The sequence below is a fragment of the Aythya ferina genome, assembly GCF_964211825.1.
Source record: "Aythya ferina genome assembly, chromosome: Z".
In the NCBI taxonomy this organism is placed as follows: Eukaryota; Metazoa; Chordata; class Aves; order Anseriformes; family Anatidae; genus Aythya; species Aythya ferina.
The window spans coordinates 2681274-2703796 of record NC_140299.1 but is presented as its reverse complement, the minus strand read 5'-3'; the positions used below and the strand labels follow the sequence as shown (position 1 = coordinate 2703796).

The window sequence follows — 22523 nt, the reverse complement described above, 5'->3', positions numbered from 1 at the left end:
GGTGGGAGAGACTGTTTTAGTGCTGACAGAAGCCAAAAAAAAGTGACTTCTAGACAGACTGAGGAGACCTTGTCCACAGACAGCACCACAGGACCACAGATAATGTCTGCTGCATCCTTGCACGCTATTTGGAAGCGCGTACCAAAAATGGCTTTCATCAAGGCTATCACTGCATTCAAGGCAAAACAAGGAACATCGCCCCAGCTGAAGGAGAACACATACAGAAACCCACAGTAAAGGAGACTACACAATTAGGTCACCCAGCTGATTCAAGTTGCAACCTGCTCATAAATGCAATGGAGTCTTTCACCCAGACAAGTTGCTCTTATCTGTTTCACAGGTGAAAGCAAACATCTGAGCCTGTAGGATGTAATTTGATTGCGGTAGGAAAAAAGCAACTGCTTTAACAAACTTGATCTGAAGTAGAAGCCTGTGTTGTTAAGCACACAGATCCAGAACCTTCACAACAGCTGCCCAAGAAGCAATTTTAACATCTAAACTGTACACCATTCTGGCCACAGCATGCATGCAACTCATGCCACTTTTTTAGGTTGGTTAGAGTAATTCCTAACTTTGAACAGAAAATATATACAGCAATTAATGAAAAAAGCAACCAACATGAGAATTAAAACTTTTATTAGTGTATTCACATATTAGGCAAATGCAACACGCATGAAGCTTATTTCTTAGGTTCACAAGTTCTACCAATACATTAGTCTACTGGTAAAACTAGCACAAACTGGTAACTGCTTTGCCAATTTTGAAAAGGTGTCTGGCCCACTTTTTCAAGGCTTGATTTTTGGTATTGCTTCTATGCCCTAGTCATTATGGCATAAAAATATCCATCGCTATCATCAATTCAGTCAACTGATTAAAAGCTGTAACACTGGCCACATTTTTGTTCTCAAAGCTAAGTTATCACTAGCTGTACTTACAAAGTACAGGACTAGTGTAATGGATGAAACAATGGGAAAAAAAAACAGACAAAGGCAATCCTGCTACTGCCACAATAACAAAAGAATGACAGACAGCTAGATCACAAGATTGTTAGTAAGATGTATATTTTTCAAGTCAGAATAACCCTTCTATACAGTTTCCCAACCCTTCCCCAACCCAGACTTATTTGTAGAATATATTTCAGAATATTTTTAATATGGTGCAGCTGTAGTGTCCAAGGGTTCACAATAACATGCACTGTCACGAAGAACCTAGAAGTCCTCCTCCGCTGGTCATACCTCAGCAACCACTATCCTAGAGGTTTTGCAGAAGCAACTACTTTTTATTAACAAGGCCCATTATGACATAATGAATGCATATGATCTGGTATGTAAGTAAGCTATACAAAGCCACTCAGATCAGAAATTTAAGTTCTGTTACTGAAATATGTTAAGAAGCTGCATCTATTTAAAACCTATACGAAAGAGTCTAGTTTACCCTGGAAAAGGATTTTAAGGTATTTGGCTCCAAAAACTAAAACCAAAAGGTTTTTTCTTCAGTGACATCTGTTTAATGAAAACATACAGATGTAAGGGGTAAGCCAATAACCTTGTGTATTTAATCCAGTATCCAATAGCATGGTAAATTCTCACTCCATGAGAAAAAAAATATTGATTTCAGTGATTCCACGTACAAAAAAGTCTCAAATAAATCAGTGCTAGCATTATTGCTGGCAACAGATGCATCAACTCAGATGGGTAGGGAAAAGTAGACTCCTAGTGTGATGGATACTTGTAATTTATAGTATGAATTCGTTTTAGGCCCCATTAAGCATATAAAGTGTCTTAAGATTTCACAGATAAATCTCAGACATTTCTTTCCCTTCTAATGGAGGGATTTTCTTTTTCTTTAAGAAGGCAGCAAAAAGTTAAGCTTTTCTACAAGGAAAGTCTGCTTTTTTTTTTTTTTAATGTTTAGGACAACTTGAAAACCTGCTTATATAAAAAAATACAAAAGAATAAAGGAGTAGAGTCTTGGAATTTTGAGAGACTTGCCCCAATCAAAAAACAAACCAAACATCTATTTATGGGAACTAAAATGTAGAACAGCACAATACTGTGATATCTGAGATCATGATACATTACCTGTACATATACTTAGCTATTCATGTTATTGATAAACCATTAGGACACTCAATTATATACCCAATAAAAACACCATTAAGAGTCTTTAGAACTGTCCCTTCTTCTTTCTGAAGAAGGCACTTCTATACACTAAGTTTTCATCTAGTATCAGAGTATAGGAAACAGAATCCACAAGGTGCTTTAATTGATGAGACCTCAAGTGCTGTTTTTCTTTTTTTTTTTTTTTTTAAAAACCTTTTTGGATAGTAAACAGTTCATGGGGACCACACACAAATACTATGACAGACGAGCTGTTATATTAAGTCTGTTGATTGGACTCGGTATTCAGCCCACTGGTAACGGAGAAAGGAGTTTTACGACATGCTGGAACAGCGTACTGAAGGGGAGCCCATCTGAGTCAATACTTTGTCCAACCATTGTAGAGGTCCATTCAGATGAAGTTCAATCCAGCAAGGAGTGCTTGTTACTGTTTGCCGCCTGAAAAATTAAGTGGAATGGAAAAGTCAGAAAAAGGAGCTTTGGATGCCATAAAGTTCCCAGTTCTAAGATCAGTAAGATAGGATGTTTCCATCCATCTCTACTACAAAGAAAGATGAAAGTTTGCAACTGTTACTGTAATTCTAATGATTTAACAATCTCTGGAAAAAATATCCACCCCACATCTATAATAAACATCAACCACCACATTTTTATCCATAATATATCAATAATATTATGCTCTGGAGAATAGGATAAGAACTGAGCAAATGCTCCAAACACCACACCAAATGTCTTACTACAAAAACGCAACTCAAAAGTGAAGACTGTCCAACCAATCTGGTTTTTGCATCGCAGTCAGCTGCATACAGCTACTATCTTCACCATCAAAGAGTTTGCATGTATAGCTACGTTTTAATTTCATAGACAACTACTAGAAAAAATAAGGACAGAAATACATGGCTCTGCATAGGTAGGCTGGTCAAACAGTGCAGCGCTTTGGCAATCCTAATATCTAGCTTTCTAGAGCAATCATCAAGAAAAGTGTACAAGGAAGCCATGTCAGAAATGCTGCATTGTAACAGTGTGGTTATGCTGTGCTAACTGATGTTATCTCAAAAGGAACATCAAACTTCATCTCTGATTTCCTGTAATCGTATTTATACTTTACATTGTTTTGTACATCTTCACACAAGCCGATTAAGTAAAAATTTTGTTTCTTTTCTACTCTATAAACTTGCCTTATTTTTTCACAACAGCAGCTCTTAATTAAACACTTTTTAGAAAGCCTCAGTAAAAGCCACAAGCTTGATAACCGTAAAAGTTTCTTTCACTCGCCCATACATCCTTGGGAGAGAGACATGTTATTCAAAAATCTTCCTTTTCATCTGTAAAGAAACCAATATTGGACATACTCTGACTGAGAGATCCTGTTATTTCACTGTACCCACTCTAGGCATGGGAGTTTTCTCAAACTAGAATGGCAAGACTACTGCTGCTAAGCCAGTTTTTCCTAGTAATTCTACCTTTTCCAAAGTCAAAGCAAGGAGGCATTAAGATTCAAAGACAGCAGATTAGTCACAAACTCAGCCCCTTCGTTTTTACAGTCAGCATTGGAACCCTTTAAGGAAATATGTTTATATAAATGGGGGAACTGAAAAGGCAGAAAAATTAAGCCAACGAGAAGATGGATTTCAAGAGCTGTCTGTGGTTTTACATTTTCTAGGAGAAGAAAGCGGCTGGGGTCTGTGCTCTCTCTGCACTCCAAAAAACATTGTTATCTTAGCCCTGAATGCCTATGCCAAAATAAAGCGATCCAATAAAAGAACAATCTAAACCACAGGAAATGTAATTCCATTTAGTCTCGAATCCTCTCCCAAAGAAGGAAGTTCATTATTCCACCGCTGTCAACTCCCCTACAATGTGTTCCACAACACACTTCCTGAATATTTTATAACTGGTTCTGTTCAACAGCCCTGGCAAAAGATAAAATACTGATAGTCACTTAGCAGCCCTCTCAAAGCTAAAACTCAGCTTCTTCTATCCATGGAGTTCCCATTTATGTATCGCAAAATCTTTGCTGTGATTACACCTCAACTTTCTTCAGAAGATTATTCTAGCCCTGGTTAGTTCCTGTGTTAGTGTGTACGCTTAACTGATGATCTGAACTTCTACCACAATCCTCAATTTAAGCCAAACAACAAGTAAAAAGCTATTAACTATTTTGTCTACTAAGCCTATAAGATCTACCACCTCGCCATATCAGCATGCTTATGAACATATGCCACATGCTTAACAGGTAGGGAATGGTTTGGCCTTGCCAAAGCCTACTCAGAGAAACATTTCTGAGATAGTAGTGAAGTGTGGAAGTTTTTAACAATGACTGGTTTTTAGTGTGATTCTGTTTCACTATCTATTTTGACAATTTAGACTAATTTAATTTAAATTCAAGGTTGTGCATGTAGGAGCACCTTTAAACTTAAAAGCTGCTTAAAACTTTTTACTTTAATCATAACTTAGCATAACTTAGAGGTTTTGCACCTCAATAATTTATTAGCACCATATTCAACAGAGATGCAAAGAAACTAGTTCAGCATTACATCAGTACTCAGAGTCTGCTGTTCTGGCAGTGTTTCCACTGGGCTTTTTCAACCCTGTGATCTCTGAAGGGTTTACAGACTGCTAACAATCATTCTCCCTCCTTAACAATAACTTTACCAAAAGCCTCTCCACTGTTTTAACCCAACACTTACACTCCATTCACTTCAAGTTGTCTTCATATAATCTGACTGATTAAGCCTTTCTTCTATTCTGACTTGAATGTTGTATTTAATTATGCGTAAGTGTATACATACTCCTTTTGAGCTAAATCCAAAAGTTCTTTAAACTTGAGCCAGATTTTTTTTCTTGCGTACCTCTTGCTAACAAAAGAGGTACCAATTTATTTCATTACTCAAAATTTTCATTTAATCTAATTAGGCTTTTACAAAATTGGCTTCATTTAGCTGAGAATCCACCCCCACATTCCAATGGCTCACATTTGCATGGATATATTGCAAGAGCAGATAAAAGAATCAAAAACCCAGGATGTACTGTGCAACCTGGTATTATTTAACTTCAGAATTAAGGATAAAAAATAAATTGTTCTGTATTGCAATATGGTATTGATGTGTCAGACTTCTATTCTTTCAGTACACAATTTCTAGAGACATTTAAGGTTTTTTGTTGTTGTTTAAAACCACATCTGTAGCTCTCCAAAATAACGCAATCTTTAAAACTGCTCTGTTAGAAGTTCATTCCTTTTCTTTCCAAATTCCCATACTACATTAAAAAGAGGCACCATCTAAACTATAGGTTTTAATTTGTTCTATTGAGAATATAATTAGACTATTCAAAAGCAGATAAAAGACTACTTTTCCACTCAATGATTTTTAGCATTTTTTTCTACATAAACGCACATCTTACTCCTGCAAAGTTTTTTCCACTCCAAGTTCCAATGTATTTGCCATCCCTTAAATGCGTGTTCTCCAACTGTTTTAGTCTGCATAATGAACTCAGTCACTTCAATACTTTCCCTTGGGTCCCATCAAACTGTATCCCACACCACAACCTAACAAACTCATTATACTACAGACAGAAAAGCACAGAGACCAAAATGACTATAGGTCTAACACAGCAAATAATTGTATAACAAGTTCTGAAACTTCTAGATGTTGTCAGTGGTTTCACCACAACAAGCAAACAAGACTAAGTGAGGAAGTGAACTCTGATGAAATTCCTTGGTCAATGAACTCCAGTGCAATACTAAAATCAGTTTGTCTTTTTGACTTAGGAGCTTCATAGCTGAAGGAGAGAAAAGGAAAATATGGGTTTGGTTCGAAGACAACATAGCTACAGTAGCACATATATGGCTTTCAAACCAGACAAATAGAGCACATTAGCAAGAGAAAAAAAAACAGCTCTATAGATTTAAGTGTAAAGCCTTTTTTCTTACCTGTATTCAGCTCCCCATCCTTTAACAAAACTCATTCTTATGGTACACATTCTAGTAAGCTGATAAACTGCTTCAAAACCCTGATTCACAGATTGAGCCAGAAGAGCAGCAAATTCTTGGTTATTGAAGATTTTTAGATTGCATCCTACAAAGAAAAAAAATGTCAAAAAAAGTACACTTAACAAATACTTGTGTTTGCTATACAGAAGACCAAAACTACGACAAAAACCTAAGGCATCAAAAGGAAAGTAAATGACACCCCACAAATAAATTAATTGGATTTTTTTTTTTTTTGTACAAGACCTTTGGTAGGTTACTAACCTGGTGGAATTTTGCACACAGTTGCAGGATGCCAGCCATATCTTTGATTACAGTTCGGGCTCTGAACAAAAATTGCGCTATCACTTAGGCACTCAGCAAAAACTTCTCCACCGATGTAATAGAGGCGTACTCCCCTTCCTGTAACAAAATTCAAAGGAACTCTAGTTATGATATGACCCAGGCAGATTAACAAACAAGGGAGCATTTTGTCTTAGAGAAGGCCAAGTTTTTCTTTACAACAAGAACAGAAATCAATTATCTAGATAACCATACTGCTGGTCTGACAGCTGTAGCAGGGACAGAACACAACCAGCTTGCATTCTTATCACACAATATTTGAAAGAGAGGCAGAATAATTTTTGGTCCAGGGATCTAGAATTTTCCAGCTATGCAATGGCTAGTAACCAAAGCCAATTTGAGAAGCAAATAACTTTTTCACTTGAAGAAATTCCACAACTGAAAGAAAAAGATTAAATTCAGCATAATTAAAACGTGCCAATATGAAGTGCTGTATGTGAAGTGGCACATGCTGCTAAGATGATGGGAAAAAAACAGAACAAGTATACCACTTCCACAGACTCTCCTCTTACATGCACCCACACAATTTCACAACCCACTGCATACCCCTTTTTCTGTACTACTTTGACAAAAACAATGGGACTTCATTTAGTCCTATTGCCAAAAAGAAACCAGTAATAAATCCTATTGTTCACTTCTGAATTATGATCTTGCTCTTTCTCAGAGGAAAAAAAATCTGTATGGGTTATTTCTGGCACAAGTAAGAAGTAACGTACAATTGATTTCCCCCCCCAAAAAAAAGCTAATTATAATTAACAGGTCCTCTAAAGGCCATTGTTTCATTGTTTTCTTCAAAAACATTTTTCAACCTAAATGTAAGCTACTCTCTAAAAAAAAAAAAAAAAAAAAAGGGAGAACGCCTTACATGTTTGCTTTTCCTCATCATTGACCATTTTAATCAGTCATCTCAGGCATATTTTGGGCTTCTCCACCTCTAAAATTGTATGACACAAGCATTTGGATTTGGGGTGTAAGAAGTTGGAAGGTTCTACTAAAGACCATAGAATCATAAAGGTTGGAGAAGACCTCCCAGATCATCTGGTCCAATCATCCCCTTTCCACCAATATCAGTAACAAAAATAATCTAGTGAAAACTGCTAAATAAAAGAAGAATCTATCCAAAAATATGCATTTTATTGAAGAGGCTGCATTGTAGAAAATATTCCTTAACTGCTACAGAGAAAATCTTGATCGTATCTAAACAGTGTATTATTCCAGTAGCAGCTTTTCACATGTAAAAAAGTATTCAAGCAGCACTCCCAATGCCCATCCTGTATTTTGTAAATTAGAATCAAACGTCTTAATATTTTATAATTATAGCCTAAATTTCATCGCAAAGCAACTCTGAATATAAACTATCTATCCAGGGCAGAGCAGTCCAACGAGGAGCCTGGAAGCCAAAACCCTGCCCTTCACACCGCTTTGGTGAATCATCTTTTTCCTGAAACATGACAATAGCCACGTGAGCAGCAGAGATACCCATGCAGCTGAATGACTTCCTCCTGTGCCTGCTCTCAGCCTGGCAGCTGAGTGACTGCTGCTGTCACAAACTTAGTGACTACTGACTGAGGAAGAGGCAGCTCTCTTCAGGTCCAGCCATCATTACGTATCTGCCTGGTTGCAAGTAGCTGTGATAGCAGCAGCTCTGGACTCTTTTCTCTCTCTGGCCTCCAAAGCAGTGACCTCTCACCATTCCAATTCTGTCCTTAGCAAGAGACACCAAGCTCCCCTCGGAAAGCCTTGAGACAGTTCAGTGGATGGTTGTGTCGTCGTGAAACAACCCCAAACACAGATCTGCCCTTCCTGTCTTGACCGCTACTGATAATTTCATGGCTAAAATATTAAAACAGTTAAAAGATTAGATTTTTACCTATGTGTCGCCTTGTCATTTCCACTGTAGCATTTCTGTTTACATTGGAAAGCAGACCTAGACAAAATCGTTCTGAATTTGATGGATCTGTAAAGCCATCTACAGTCAGGGAAGGTTGTGATGCATGGAAGGTTTCTCCCACTCTTTGATTCAATTCATAATATGCTATTGAACACCAGAACGCAGGCTCTGAATAAGTAACTGGTTGCAAGTCTAAAAAAAAAAAAAAAGTTAAACAAGAATAAGAATAGCACAGAATTAAAGCTGAAAAAGACCTGTCTTGCTGTTTTTCTCTTCCAGAAATGATAGCTTAAGTCTCCTCAAACTACTTAAATTAAATTTTGCTTGCCATGATCTTTACCTATCCCAGTAAAGAGAACAGAATTCAATATTCCACACAAGGGAAGGGGTGATATAAAATGACCTTGGTTCGCATACTTTACTTGTACTTGCTCAGCAAAATGATTAAACCAGTGTTACTGTAAGTACCAGACATTGAGACACTTCTGTTACCATTTTGTAACTTAAAAACACTTTGGCAACATTAAAGAGATTAAACCTTCAAGCACTGAACCACACAAAGGAAAAAGTTATTGATATGAAAATTATGTTCCCTCGTATTACAATATATCCACCTTATACCCATCCATCTGAAGGCACTTTCCCTACTGCAGTTTCCTATCTTCCCTGTGCATCTTCAGCTTTTCCTGCATTGCTGCTTCTTTTTACGCACTAATTACTCACTCAGCTCTCTGAACAGCATTTTCCTCTCACACCAACTCCCCATTCCTTAAACAAAGTTAAAGGAATCTGATCTTCCTGAGGCATTTATACAGACACACAGCAATAGAACCCGATCAAAGCAGGTGGGCAACTAATGGAGGAGCAACAATTGTCTTGTGGTCACAGGTGAAACAGTGCATGAGAAGAGCAGAACAACAGACAGTCGGGGTAGACAGCAAGTCTGGGCAGCACTATGGACAGACTAATGTCCTTTAAAATATTTTCTGAATTAATTTCCTGAACACACATGCAACCATATTACTCTCTGCTAGAAGCTCAACTGTTACAGAAATAGGGTAGTTATTAACTAGTCATTAGCCCAGCTCTATTATGTTTATTATCGGGAAGCCAACCCAACAGTTTCCTCCTAATACAGCTCTTACTTTAAGGCACATTTTTATTTTTAGTGTAATTATATACATAAAGAGAAGCCATCACACACACTGAAACAATTAAAAGTATTTCCAACTTACCCAGGCTATGATTAACTGGGGAGAGAGTACTAGGAGACAGCTCTGCTGGAGATCCTGTTGAAGCAACACGGATTAAGAGCAAATTATTCTCATCATTTCAGATGGATACATATGACTATTACTTAGGTACCATCTTTATCTTAAAATTCTTTGGACTAAGAAACCTCAGAAAAGCTATAACCAGTTTTCCAACATGTCACATCTTTATTCTGAATTAAAATTACATTTAATTTTCCAGACTCCTGGGAACCTACCCCTCCTTGTAAAGACACTAATAACATCTTAAGTGTTGCAATTTGGCAGAGTTCTCTCTCCATGCACAGTCTGGGAACATATCTTTATTTATGCACTTCTCCAATGAGAAGGCAGTGACTTCTTCCCCACAGTGATAAAAGCTAAGAAAAAGCGGACAAGACAATCAAGATGTTATTTCTTTATGCTTGATAGAGTTGGTTTATCTCCAGAAAAGAACAAGATGGATTTCCTCATCTGAGGAATTTATTCTTTATTCTTATTCTGGATGGATGAAGGGGAAAAAAAGAAAACACTCTCCAACACAATTTTCACACTAGTAGGCAAAATACAGGGGCAAAGGTGCTTTACAAAGAAACATTCCTACAATTACTGTTGATGTCAGGCTTTTTAATTAACGCAGTTATTGTCAACATAGTGGGAAAATATTGCAGTTCTTACATAAACTAGTGCAGTTGATTCCAATTAACTGAAAAAGGTTGCTAGCATTAGCTAACCAAAACCACTCTCAGGACTGCCAGCACAGCAGGAGGTTCTTATCCAGCACATTAACTATGCTTTGTCCAAGTCTAAGGGCTAACAGATTATCTAGAGACTCCATCACACAAATGTTTGTTTCCATTACTCTTTCAATATAGCCTTCTAAACAAGAATTAATTTGAAACTCAGCAGAAGCAGTAAGAGCTAAGAGAGAGATTCTCAAAATGCAGCATTTCTGTAACCTATGTAGGCCAACAGTTTGCTTCAATGAACCTGTTCGCAGAAGGGAAAGGTAGTGATAAGTTGAAACTAGTCAGCTATTAAAATCTACTTCAAGATTTTCTGATGAAGCCTTAATTAGACTTTATGCTTTTGTTACAAAACAAATGAAGTGTACTTAATGCAGCAAAAACAAATGAAATGTACTTAATGCAGCACGCTGTTTTAAAAGCATTACCCTGGCCAAAAAAAAAAAAAATTGCTCGCAAAAGACTGAAAAACTGGTATTTTAAACACTAAACACGTTGTACAGGTTGCCAATATCATTTGGGCTTAAGTCTTGCCACTATGTAAAGTAGTAAACCCAAATCTTGGAAGTGGTAAAAATTTTACCTGTATCCATGCTTTGGTTCAACTGCTGGTCACTTGTTTCTCCATCTTCACTGATGTATCCTGGAGGTGGGGTTTCTGTTTTAAAAAAAAATAAAGTATCCATCTATTGCTTGAATCAATAGGGCAACTTCTAACATTTAGCATCTGGAGATTTAGTCCTCAAGTCCTCAAACTCTACATGATACCTGAACACTGAATTAGAATTTCCTTTTGCTGGACTTCCTTTCTACCATAGGAATTCAAATCCATTACCTGCCTTATTGTCTACATAAAATGTATCATCTTCTGTATGCCTGCCAATCGCTCTAACGTATTATATAATTAATGGACAATCCTTGTTTGTTCCACGTAATACAAGATACTTTCACTACAATGAGTAACAATTTTGCAATTGTGATTAACAGCTTTCACATTTAGTAGAATTACAAATGAAAAAACCATCTGGTGACTTCTCCAAAAAAACATGAGCTGTCTTTATGTAGTATAACCATCAGATCAGACACCCTCCTACGCCCTAGAAGTTGTTAAGATTTAAAGGTTATTTTTCAGTTCAGTCCCCACATTCGTTTTTCTTCAATATCCAATGGTTGATTTCACTCATTAACAACTACATTATCTAACCAGTTATGATGCACAAGCTACTGTTATTATAAATTCCATACTCTATTTAAAATATCTACTTTTTTAACCAGCTGTTTAAAGGCAGGAGTTTTACAGACCAAAGTAGACTCAGTAACAAGTATAAAGCATTTTGGTACTAGAAACTGTCTAATTTTACAAAAATATCTTCAAAACCCGTGAGAATATGGTTGTTCCTTTTCCCCATTCAACATGTACTTTGTAATCCAGATAATGAGTTAACCAACTGCCTCTCAGGAAATAATCTTGTCTGAACTGGGCAAGTGTCTTTTCCTATATATTAGCGACAAAATGTCAGTTTCTTTAGTGAAAGTGGTCAAAGATAAATGATCTCTACAATCACCTTAGAATTATTTCAAACATCTGACAGATTAAACTCATTTAATTACATGTTATCAAACAGCAGAAACAAAGCCTTTTGCCTAAGAATTAAGATCAAGTTGTTTCTAGTATCTATTGCTGTAAATCTCTGACATAAGGAAGATCAGAAAGAAGTCAGCAAGAGGAAATTTGATTAAATCAGTTGATTAAATAAAAATGAACCAAAGGAACTGCATCTTTGGTTCAGTCTGTAAAACTACACACTAAATATAGATGTGACAAAATTTGTGTGAGAATTTAAAAGGAAAATTAAGGGAAATCTTTAGTAGCGAGAACTATGACGACAAAAATCACATGGTTTTGAACATTTTTATAGAATTTACTGTGATAAACTGGACTCTACCCACCTTTAAATTATTTGTTACGCTTAATCCCACAGACATGGTAAAAGGTCAATAACCATTTCCAATCCAACCCACACCTCCTGTTTCCAGTTGCTAATCTAGGCTGTTTGGCACAGACTATTTTCCGCATCTGTCTGAACACAGAAGATCCCCTCCAATCTAGTATTAATATTGTTTTAGGGTCAGAGGTGAGCATCAATATAACTGGAAAGAAGCGCTTGAGTACAGCATTAAAAGACGTTTAGATGTAGAGCTTAGTGATACGGTTTAGTGGAGTACTTGTTAGTGTTAGATCAGAGGTTGGACTCAGTGATCTCGGAGGTCTCTTCTAACCTAGATGATTCTGTGATTAAAAATTCCTAGCAGATCATGAATGATGCCACAAGTTTGGACAAGGCAGCTCAGCACATGCCAGATTTGAAAGGGCCCTGGACAACCTGCACCTCCACAATCAGCATCTGCCCAGTAAACATACAGGAGGTACCCTGTAGGTGAAATAGAGCTCTTTGTAGGCATACTGAGACGGTATTGTGGTGCAATACTACCACGGTTGTTAGTCTGGTTTACTGTTAAAGAAAAGTTCTCTGAAGCAGGCTGTCAAGACACACAAGGCTTATCAAGACCTAGCTAAGTAGTCAAGATTAGTTAAGAAGGTCAAATAAAATAAGATTGAGATACGATTCTTGAATACAAGAGTTGGGTGTCAGTGGCAAAGAGAAGGAGGCAAGGTGTGGTGAGCTGCATAAACATTTGAAGATCATGTGAGTACCCGCAATCACCTTGAACAGACTTCTTGCAAATAACTACCTAGAGTTCCTTGAGCTCATTTCCTGTATTTTCAAATGGTGGCTTTCCAGTAAGTTGTCTGCAAACACTATCAAGAGCCCTCTGATGGAGTCAAAAAAAGTATACACTAGCGAAGAAAGCAACATCAAGTTCTAGCATCTTGAATAGCTCTTTAAATATCTCATTCTTAAGTGGTAACAAATTTGGCACCAATTAAACAGAGGAGATCAAGTTCATGGAAACGTTCTTGGTGCCATTTCAATTTTCAGATATATTTAAAGAAAATGCAAGCACCATCCTGTGTAAGACATGCAGATACAGTTTGTATACTGCACACATCTGAGTTTCAAGGCAGTCATTCTTCGAGAAAGCCAGGATCTGAATTTTCAGCTTATTTATCAGTCCTGGGATGCTGTAACATAGTTGCATTAAATTTACAAAAAAAATCAGCTTGGCTGGGTTTTATATTCCAGACAACTTCCTGAAGAGGTAGGAAACAGGAAATTGGGACAGGAAACACAGGTCACTCATCTTACATTTCTGTAAGGACACAGGCTTGTGTGTGCACTGTAGCAGTTCAGTCTTGAATTTTGTTTTGGGGTAGGAAAGAAGCAAAGAGAGGAAAGAAGAATTCTTTAAAAGTTTGGTATAGCTACATTGCTCCTAAAGACAACAAAAACTGTATGCACACAATTGTAAGAAGTACACAAAGCAGACCTTGATTAATTGTAAGCTACACTGTCTGGAACTTAAGAGTTTTCTCCACATACTTCACATGGTGGAACTGAGCAGTTTACCACTCAATCTCCAATACACAGCATTTGGCAACATCTACGTGTTTACAGAATTCTTGAAGCATAATGTGAAGGTCTACTTTGTACTCATCAGCATTTTGAACCTTAAGCTATTGAAACCGAGTAAGCTACTCTGAAACCACAGCAATACCTTTTCACACAGGATCATGTTCTGCAAGTAACAGTGTTTAGGCCTTTCATTGGAACTAATGCAGAAAATCAACAAAATTTAATTGGTACATTTTTCAATTAATTTCATCACCTCATGAAATTACCAACACTGCAGCAGCAATGAAACAAAGATAAGTGTACTGTTTGCATTGGGAGTTCAGCCAATACCTGGGATGTAATTGCTCTGTGGTTCAATTCCAGCTGGAAAGTTAGTGTTTTCAGGAATGGAATGGGTATAGTCATCAAGAGGTGGAAGCTCTGTTAGAATCTCAGTGTGCCGTGGCACTAGTACAGGAGGCAAGACTGGAAAAGCAAATTTCAAAGTATTAGCAATATCCTCAAATACACACTTCTGTGAAGACAAAGGGAAAAAAAAACCTAAAACATCTCCCAATTTCTTCAGATGTTTCTCAGTACTGCTAGTACTGCAATCATACCACTAGTTACCAGAACAGGTTAGGTTCCTGAGGTTTTCGAGCAAGACTACTCTGTATTAGTAAGACAACTCTACTCTCATTTTCATGCTGGACCATACCATTGCTAGCAGCACTGGAAGCATTTGTCATGGTTATTCAACATGTGTAAAAGAAATTGTCAGCATCTTTACTGCTAAGAACTTTCAGCGGATGGTATTCTCGAAACCTGCATCTTTAATCATCTTGTAGTTCTGGCAAGGGTACACATCATCCTTATATATTTATCTAAAACATTATGTTGAACAAGTGTGTACATACAGATGCTGCTATAAAGTCAGAAGCAGGCTTCCTACCTGGTGTCTCCACTCTCTGGTAGTGGTAAGGGTTTACACATACTTCATCCTTTTTAAGATTAAAAGCATATTCACAGTTTTCAATTGCTTTAAGTTCATGGTGACTGTGAAGATCTGGCCAGCGCCACAAACGGCAGTAAATAACGTGCGGTAATCCTTTACGATGAGATACCTGTAGTCGGCCATCGAGAGATCTACATGGGAAAGATGTTAAGAAGTATTTACAGATTGCATGCTGTCTCTTAACCACTCAAGCAACAGTGTACGCACATTTGAAAAGCAGTTTGCTCATTTTCAGAGTTCACTCAATTGACACTGTTAGTGACATTTGTACTCTTGTTAAAAGGCTTCAAATGCGAGACAAGTAATGACATCAAACAGCATTTTTACTTCTTTTTGAGATGCTCAAATTATTGCCAGTGAACTTAGGGTTCAATAAAAGCCACTTTATCCCCAACTAAGTATTTAGAATGATTGCTTCACATATGTTTTTAAAATGCAAAAAGACAATTCTTGAAAGAAAAACACACATTTAATAGTCCCTTCAGTTTCTAAACCTCAAGGCTTTTCTGTGGCACAGATACTTTATGGCTTTAAGCACAAGAATTCCCCCAGGACTGCAAATAAGCCTATAAGCAGTCAGCTGCCCAAGTGATCCACATGGCAGTATAACTGTAATGCAAAAAGCATGAACACGCATCTCGTAAGGGCTGTACAGTTTATCTTCTTGACTTCATCTGCCTTGCTACCAGCTGAAAATGTTTTGCTAGTTTTAAGACTGACTGCATATGCTTACACAAATGCAGATGTTTATGATCGTTATGGGATGGGAGACAAACCTCAATACACAAATCAAGTAATGTGACATGAAAAAATAAAGAACCCGTTTAGAATTTGCCCACCATTAACTACTGAAGAATTTACAAACAGTTCTTTAGTAGCTCGTATCTGAGCCAATTAGCAAGGTTTAACTGAAAGCTTGTGGCATACAAAGCAGTTTAAACACTTTGTAAGATTAGGTCTAAAGAATTAAGTAGCCCAACTTTGTTAATATAAATACCAAATCACATTAGAGCTTGCATTTAACAAGTCTTCCCATTCTTTCAACGGCACTGGCGTGAAAAAGGAATATTCCGGAATTAGAATTTCGTTGGTCAAAACATCAGCTGAGAACACTTGGATTTCTACACCAGCAAGCAAATATTTTATAATGCTGTACCGTGAGAGGCCTAGGAAGCATTTTAGTCTATTTTACAGCTAAAGCATCCCATTACAGACCCTCCACATACAATCCCTCCCACAAGATTTCTATGATGCGAGAGAGGGCAGAATATTCACCTGGTTTGTTCAGAGAAGCTGTAAAGGCCTGTTGTATCCCACTGATCTATCGTGTTTGGTGTACTCAGTCCCCAAATTTCAGAGCAAGTGCTGTGCATAAATTGAAAACAAAAACAAAAAATTGATATGAATATGGAACATGGTTATTCAAAACACCATGATGTCAAACATGGAAAAATGTACAGAATACTTCCTTTCACATAGAAGATAGAGCATTACTAGACTTGCATTTAAACAGACATCTCATGCTATATTTTCTATATGAAGGAGGCTATCAAAATGGAACATGTGATTCAAGGTAAATGATAATGTTTTTAAAAGGTGAACAAGTTCTCTGACTAAGTAGTCAATACAGCTATAATGTTCCTTAAAACAGGCAAAACTTCAGCCTAGCTCTTAAAATTCAATTTTCAAGGAGAGTTTCAGGGCACTTTTTTTTGTTGTTGTTGTTGCTTTGTTTTTCTTTTTAGATATAAGCTGCCCTAAGATCAGAAACAAAGGCCATGTGTATCTGAATCTGAACCATCACAGCCTAACTTTAAGGTACCACCACTTCAGCAGTCTCATTCTCCACGCTGGTTCAATGACAATCACAGACGTAAAGAAAAAGGAGCCTCCAGTGACAGGCACAGACTAGAAGCAGCAGATTTAAGTGAAGCAAGAAAACAGCACAGGCGTATAAATGGGCAGCACATTTTCAGAGGCATAGCTCAATCTCGGGTCACAGATGTGCTCTGTGACCGCTGGGAACTGACAGCTTATTTTACTTAAGTAACACACAAGTAGACTTGGCGCCTCAGAAGCAAAGAGAATTTGGGCGACAAGCAACTCCACTAGCTCAAAGCTGGAAATTTGACCGGCTGCTACGTTACCTTTGAAGTTAACAGCCTCTGAAAAGTTGCAGCAGAAAGAAGAGAATACAAGTTCACCAAACTCCTGGTTTTAAATAGAGACTTTGCTAAATATAGGCTTTCTTTTCATTTAAGCTACTAATCTTAGCTGATACACTCATAAATTTGGATTGGGTGCTCAAGGGAATGAAGTGAGGTAGGTGTTTGTTTTTTTCTCCTCCCTACACAGGGAAAATTCATTAGTGTTATGAAACAAAAGCACAGATAACACAGCATTATACTTGAAACCATCTTCAGGACAGACAACCACCTCAATTCCATGGTCACTTTAGTAACACCCAAGTGCAGGTCACTGACAAAGTGAAGGAATGGTTCTGGTCCTCTACATGCTTGTCCCACGTGCCTCACTTCTAATACCACCCCAGCGATGCTGAAATGTTTGTGCAATTGAGCAGTGAGACAAAGCAGTGAACTTGACAGACATGGCTGAAAATTCAGGTTTTCCGAGTTGCTTTTCAGCCAGATCAGTTAGTTCTTCTACTCAATGTGGAGCTACACAAGCATTGCAGGGAGGGATGAGATTGTGACTTGTGACAGCAGCTTGCGCTTAATGACAAACAGAAACATTCAACAAGACACAGCCTTTGACATTTTACTGGCAATGGACACAACTGGAAGTCCTGTGCTAGACGAGCTTCTGTCTTTTTGCAGCAGCAGACTTCCACATGTAAAAGCCCATTCTCCAACACCCAGCTCTCCAAAAAGAGCCAACTGCCCTGAACTAGTTACATCCACCTAAGACACCGGCAGAAAGGACAGCTCTCTGGCCAGAATCAGAGCAGCCAGAAGAGACATTGACTATTGGCAGAGCCTGCACCCTCTCCTGTTCAAATTCCTAAGCTGCCTCCAGGACAGCAGGCTGCCAGAAGCTGTGCAAGGACAATATGGTTGGCTTGCAGACACACGGGCAGCCCGTGGGACATCAGGGAGCATCCCTGCGCTGTACTGTCCTTACATATGCACCACTGCTGCTTGAAAGACAGATCACAATACACATGAAATTAGAAGAGCAATCAGCAGACAGAGTGTGCTGTGTATTAATTGACACAGCCAGCTCTGACAGCTTACTACCTTTGAGCAACAGATCCTTTATACAAAGTGATGTTCCAAAGCTGATGCTGTCACATAAATTATGTTCCTAAAATTGGGGGGTGCATCACTGGTGTAAGTGCAATGTCCCACACAGTTGCTTCACACAACTCAAACCAACGCATTCAAAAGTAAAATTGTATAACCTGTATGAGTGTGATGAACAATATTTTATATTAACTTTTCTCTATAAATATTTGAGCTATCGAAGTTGATAACATATTCCAAGCCCTATGAAAAGAAACAGTGTTCTGAGGTGACTGCATGACGGAGCCCTAACTAGCACAGAAACCCAGGGCACCGTGGAGAAAGAAGGTGATAAGGAAACAGGTGGGAGTGTTGGAAAAGGGGGCGCAGAAAAAATGATCGGTTCACAGCAAAACTGCTCCATTACTCAGCATCTTATGCAATACGCTGTCTTCCAGGACATATGTCTGCTTAGAGCTGGGATTAGTATTGATGGGTTACTGGCTCATCTACACTAGGACTACATTCCAGGTCCAAAAATGCACGAACACTACAGAGTCTGCAGGAAATAGCCCTGTATGACCAAATGCAGTCATCAATTTTGCCATTCATTGGGAGAAACTTCTAAGGAAATGAAGTGGTTTCCCCACTCTCCTGCTCCCACAAGATCCACTGCCCAAGAGGTACAAGACTTCCTCCCACCTCGCCACCCAGCCTAACCTAGGACTCTTAATATTCGTGCACACCCTGGTCAGAATGAGATTTCTGACCTGACCACCATAAAGGCATTCTTCCTACACAGCACCTCCATTAGCCCGCAGTTACTGCTCCTGTACATGCTCGTTCACACACGAGCAATAGTCTGGCAGAGGAGGGCTGAGGCTCCAGTCCATCCCAGGTTGCTGGTGGCTGTAAAGGTGACTGCATTCTGAAAGATGCTTAAGCAGCCACTAAAACCATCCAAATGGCAAATGGGTGGCACAGACACTTACATAGCACAGAATTTGTGCCCTGAAATAAACAGGAGACATTATCTCCTAAACTTACCTTTCTGAAGTGTCCCAAATCCCTTAGGGGAGGAAGGCTCCTTCTTTGCCTTAGTCCATAAAGATTTCAGAAGAATTGAGGACTAACATCTGTACTCATAAGTTAAATCTCATCTGGAAACGTTCCCAGGCCCTGGAACATGATCATGTATGCTAGAAAGCAGCTAGGACATTCCCCAGCACTGCGCTGTGCCAATTAGTGCTCTCCCACTCAATTCCCAGCTCTGTGAGTCGGCACACAATTGGGACCGCTTGCGCTGGGCAGTTCAGCTGCAGCCACCCTGCCCTGCAAGCAAAGAGCATAAGAGCACGGACGCAGGCAGTCCCGAGCCAGTTGGCCACGGTGCCTGGGAACATTCCCAGGCACGTTTAATTTATTAGGAGCGAAGTGGCAGACACGTATCACCATTTCACCTTTAGCAAGCAGACTGCCCTCAGGCTGAAGCCTTGAAGCACACTCCAGGCTTCATGTTTTATAGAAGAGCTTTTTTTTTTTTTTTTTGGTTTTGTTTTGAACCCATTGTATATTGCAGCACTGGTAAGCCATCATTGTTTCCAAAATATATTTTGACTCCTGCAGCCAAGCAGGACTTAAATCTTTCCTGTGTAGACAGGGATTAAATATACTCCAAAATACAAGCTCAGCGCTGATACACTTCCTCCCAGCAGAGTGGACACATTCATTCCAAGGAGCATTTTCATAGCTGGTCTCAATACAATTTAACTGTTGATATAAACGAAGTCAACTATTCAAAAGCAAGCTTTGCTGTTGTTTGTTTACTCATTTCAAGTCTTTTCAATACGGGTATAGATTAGCAGATCACCATATTCTGTGGCCTCCAGCACAAGCTTGCTCTAGGATACTAGGATTGCTGCTTTTGCAGACCCTACAAAATTACTGAATTTATTTTAAGGGACTTTAAGGATTTCAACAATCAAATTGGCTTGACTTTCCATGTGTTCTGAAGTTCTAGCAAAAGAAAACTATTTCCTAGAAGAAGAAGAAATGCTCTAAGAACACTTGCAACAAGGAACTGCTAAACCCAGAGATTTTCAGGGAAAAGTCAAGTGTTCCAGTGAACATCTGCCACATGCTCAGCCTGGGACAACTCAGTCCTGCAATTCCAACGTCAGGACTGACCAGAATACAAATGTGCTGAAGAAAGGGTCAGACAAGTTATAACTGGGTGGAACCAACGCTACTTCTGTCTGAGCCTTTCCCTAAATGGAAAGGGCTGCAAGAGTTGGCGTTTCAACCTTTTTATCTGCTTATAAGGAGCAGCATCTCAGATGATATTACACAGTTCTGGCAAGGAGAATCTTTAATGTGGCTATCAGCATGCAACAGTACAGAGTATGTCTTCAGTTCTTCCATTTCATCATTTCCTTTAACAGGAAAATCCGAGCTCCAAAAAACCCTACTCTGGGCAAGAAATTACCTAAACAGCAGAGAGCTGTAGCAATGCTTCACAATTTTGAGACAAAGTGCCAAAACCACTTCTCTTCAGTAAGACGCAAAATACTGACGCATAGGAAAAACATGGATGCAGGAAGAACCTGAACGTAAAGATAACTAGAAAAGTCTTTGTATTGCGTAAGTCTACATGGTACAGATGATGCTCCCCATCAGCAGAAACAGTACAAGCTATCTCACTTGAATAGTAGGTTTACTTGATAAAAGGCTACTACAAAAGTGGACATCTGCTTCCAACACAAATGAATTTTTAACTTTCAACAGACAGAAGCAGTTTCAGCCCCCCTTAAGAAAACCATCCAACTTTTTTTTTTTTTAAAACTCATATCCTTACTGGAATAATCCAGGTCTGTATCAATATCCATAATAACGAGATATAAACTGCAAAGGATCAAGCAGTCTAGAGTAGATGGAGTACATCAACTGGAACACACTGACTGAAGACAGATTCTTGTATCTGCAGTGTGATCAGTGGCAAAGGATGCTGCCCACTGAGGTGGAAAAAGGAACAGGGTAAGGCTACTGCTCTCCGTTTCCCAAAAGATGTGATGCCAACCATCGTATTAATGTTAGTCTGTGACAGCGCGATATCATCTTAGCAAATTCAGAAAGCTGTCTGCGTTCTGACTTGCAGTGGCACTAATTCTGAATTATAAACTCCCACGGTTGGAGATGCATCGACACAGAACAGTCTGCAGTCTTTGCAGATGTCCAGATGCCAACTAATAAAGCCACCTCAGCTTGGTGTTTAACCCAGGCTGCCTAATTAGGTTCAGTTCCTCAGTACTGCTAAAAGCCAGAGGTACCAATTTGCAAGATCCAAGCAAATATATCCAAGTGCTGTCCAAATAGCTGTGACCACAGCATCAAACAAGCTGGTGTCTATGCATGGCACTGCACTGCAAACACGCCAAGATATACCCCAGGATGATACACATAGGGACAAAGATGGTAGGTCTTGTCAATGATATCCAGTTGTAGAGAGATGCTGTTTTACTGGAGGTTATAGCTGAAAGAACCTGAAGTGAGCACAGTTTTAAACAGCACTGCATGTGCATCAGAATGTTTACACACCTATAACACACAGACAGCAGCCCGAACAGGTAGCTACTACTGTAAATTTAATCTTTTTCTTGAGTGACAGATTGAACAAAGCAACCTTCTTACCACTAAAACTGTTCATGGTGTCAGAAACACTGCATGCTTTAGGTACTTTCTTTGTACTAAATGAAGTACTTGCAACAAACACTACATCAGATGCAAGTTAGGCAGAACCACTTCAGAGATGTTTACATATCAAGTAGCAGAAACTCTCTATAGAAGTTCTAAGTATTGTCACAGCTCAAGCGTAACAACAATTCCATATTATTCTTCAGTCCTGAAAAGAAAAGGGATGGCTGAACAGGAGCTTGAAGGCATGGAGTTCAGTTGACAGTCTCTTTCCTAAATGAAGCGGTAGCACTAGAAAGATGAAACATAAAATTTGAAAAGCAAATTTTATCACGTTAGCCAAAGTCTGTTTTACTCAGGAATCATTACATAAAGGACAATGACCTCCCCTGTTTATTATGTACTACACTTAATACAGTCAAACTCCCAATTTTTTTCCTGAATCATACATTTCAGAGTCTACAGCGAGTAACAGGTTTGCAAGTTCATTTTCAAGGCAATCTTCTCCATTCATCTTTCTCCTCCACCTTAACCTCTTAGGCCTTTCTACCAACAAAGGTAGTTTGTCTGCCCCTACCTTTTCCTGAGGCATTTGTAGTGCTGGAGCTGCCACTGAAAGAAAAATATTTTCAGCAAATATTGTCTCCCATGTAAAAACTGAATAAAAGAAGAACTAATGAGTTAAATTTCCTAATCCAAAATTCCCACTCAAAGCTTCTCTAGA

At 38.7% G+C, this 22523-nt stretch overlaps 1 protein-coding gene across 2 annotated transcripts in view; it reads right to left on the bottom strand.

Moving 5' to 3' along the window:
- Positions 1 to 619: 619 nt before the first annotated feature.
- The window catches only part of SMAD2 (SMAD family member 2), a 49029-nt gene continuing 27125 nt past the window's right edge, over positions 620 to 22523 (bottom strand). The window contains exons 3-11 of one of the 2 annotated variants that reach the window (XM_084505234.1): positions 16143 to 16232; positions 14805 to 14998; positions 14204 to 14338; positions 10921 to 10995; positions 9577 to 9630; positions 8321 to 8533; positions 6373 to 6510; positions 6052 to 6196; positions 620 to 2558 (exon numbers count right to left, since the gene is read on the bottom strand). In XM_084505234.1, coding sequence (XP_084361360.1) covers positions 2435 to 2558; positions 6052 to 6196; positions 6373 to 6510; positions 8321 to 8533; positions 9577 to 9630; positions 10921 to 10995; positions 14204 to 14338; positions 14805 to 14998; positions 16143 to 16232 — 1168 coding nt within the window. In that variant the 3' untranslated portion in view covers positions 620 to 2434. The remainder of the gene's footprint in view (positions 2559 to 6051; positions 6197 to 6372; positions 6511 to 8320; positions 8534 to 9576; positions 9631 to 10920; positions 10996 to 14203; positions 14339 to 14804; positions 14999 to 16142; positions 16233 to 22523) is intronic. The other variant, XM_084505235.1, reaches the window with a different exon arrangement.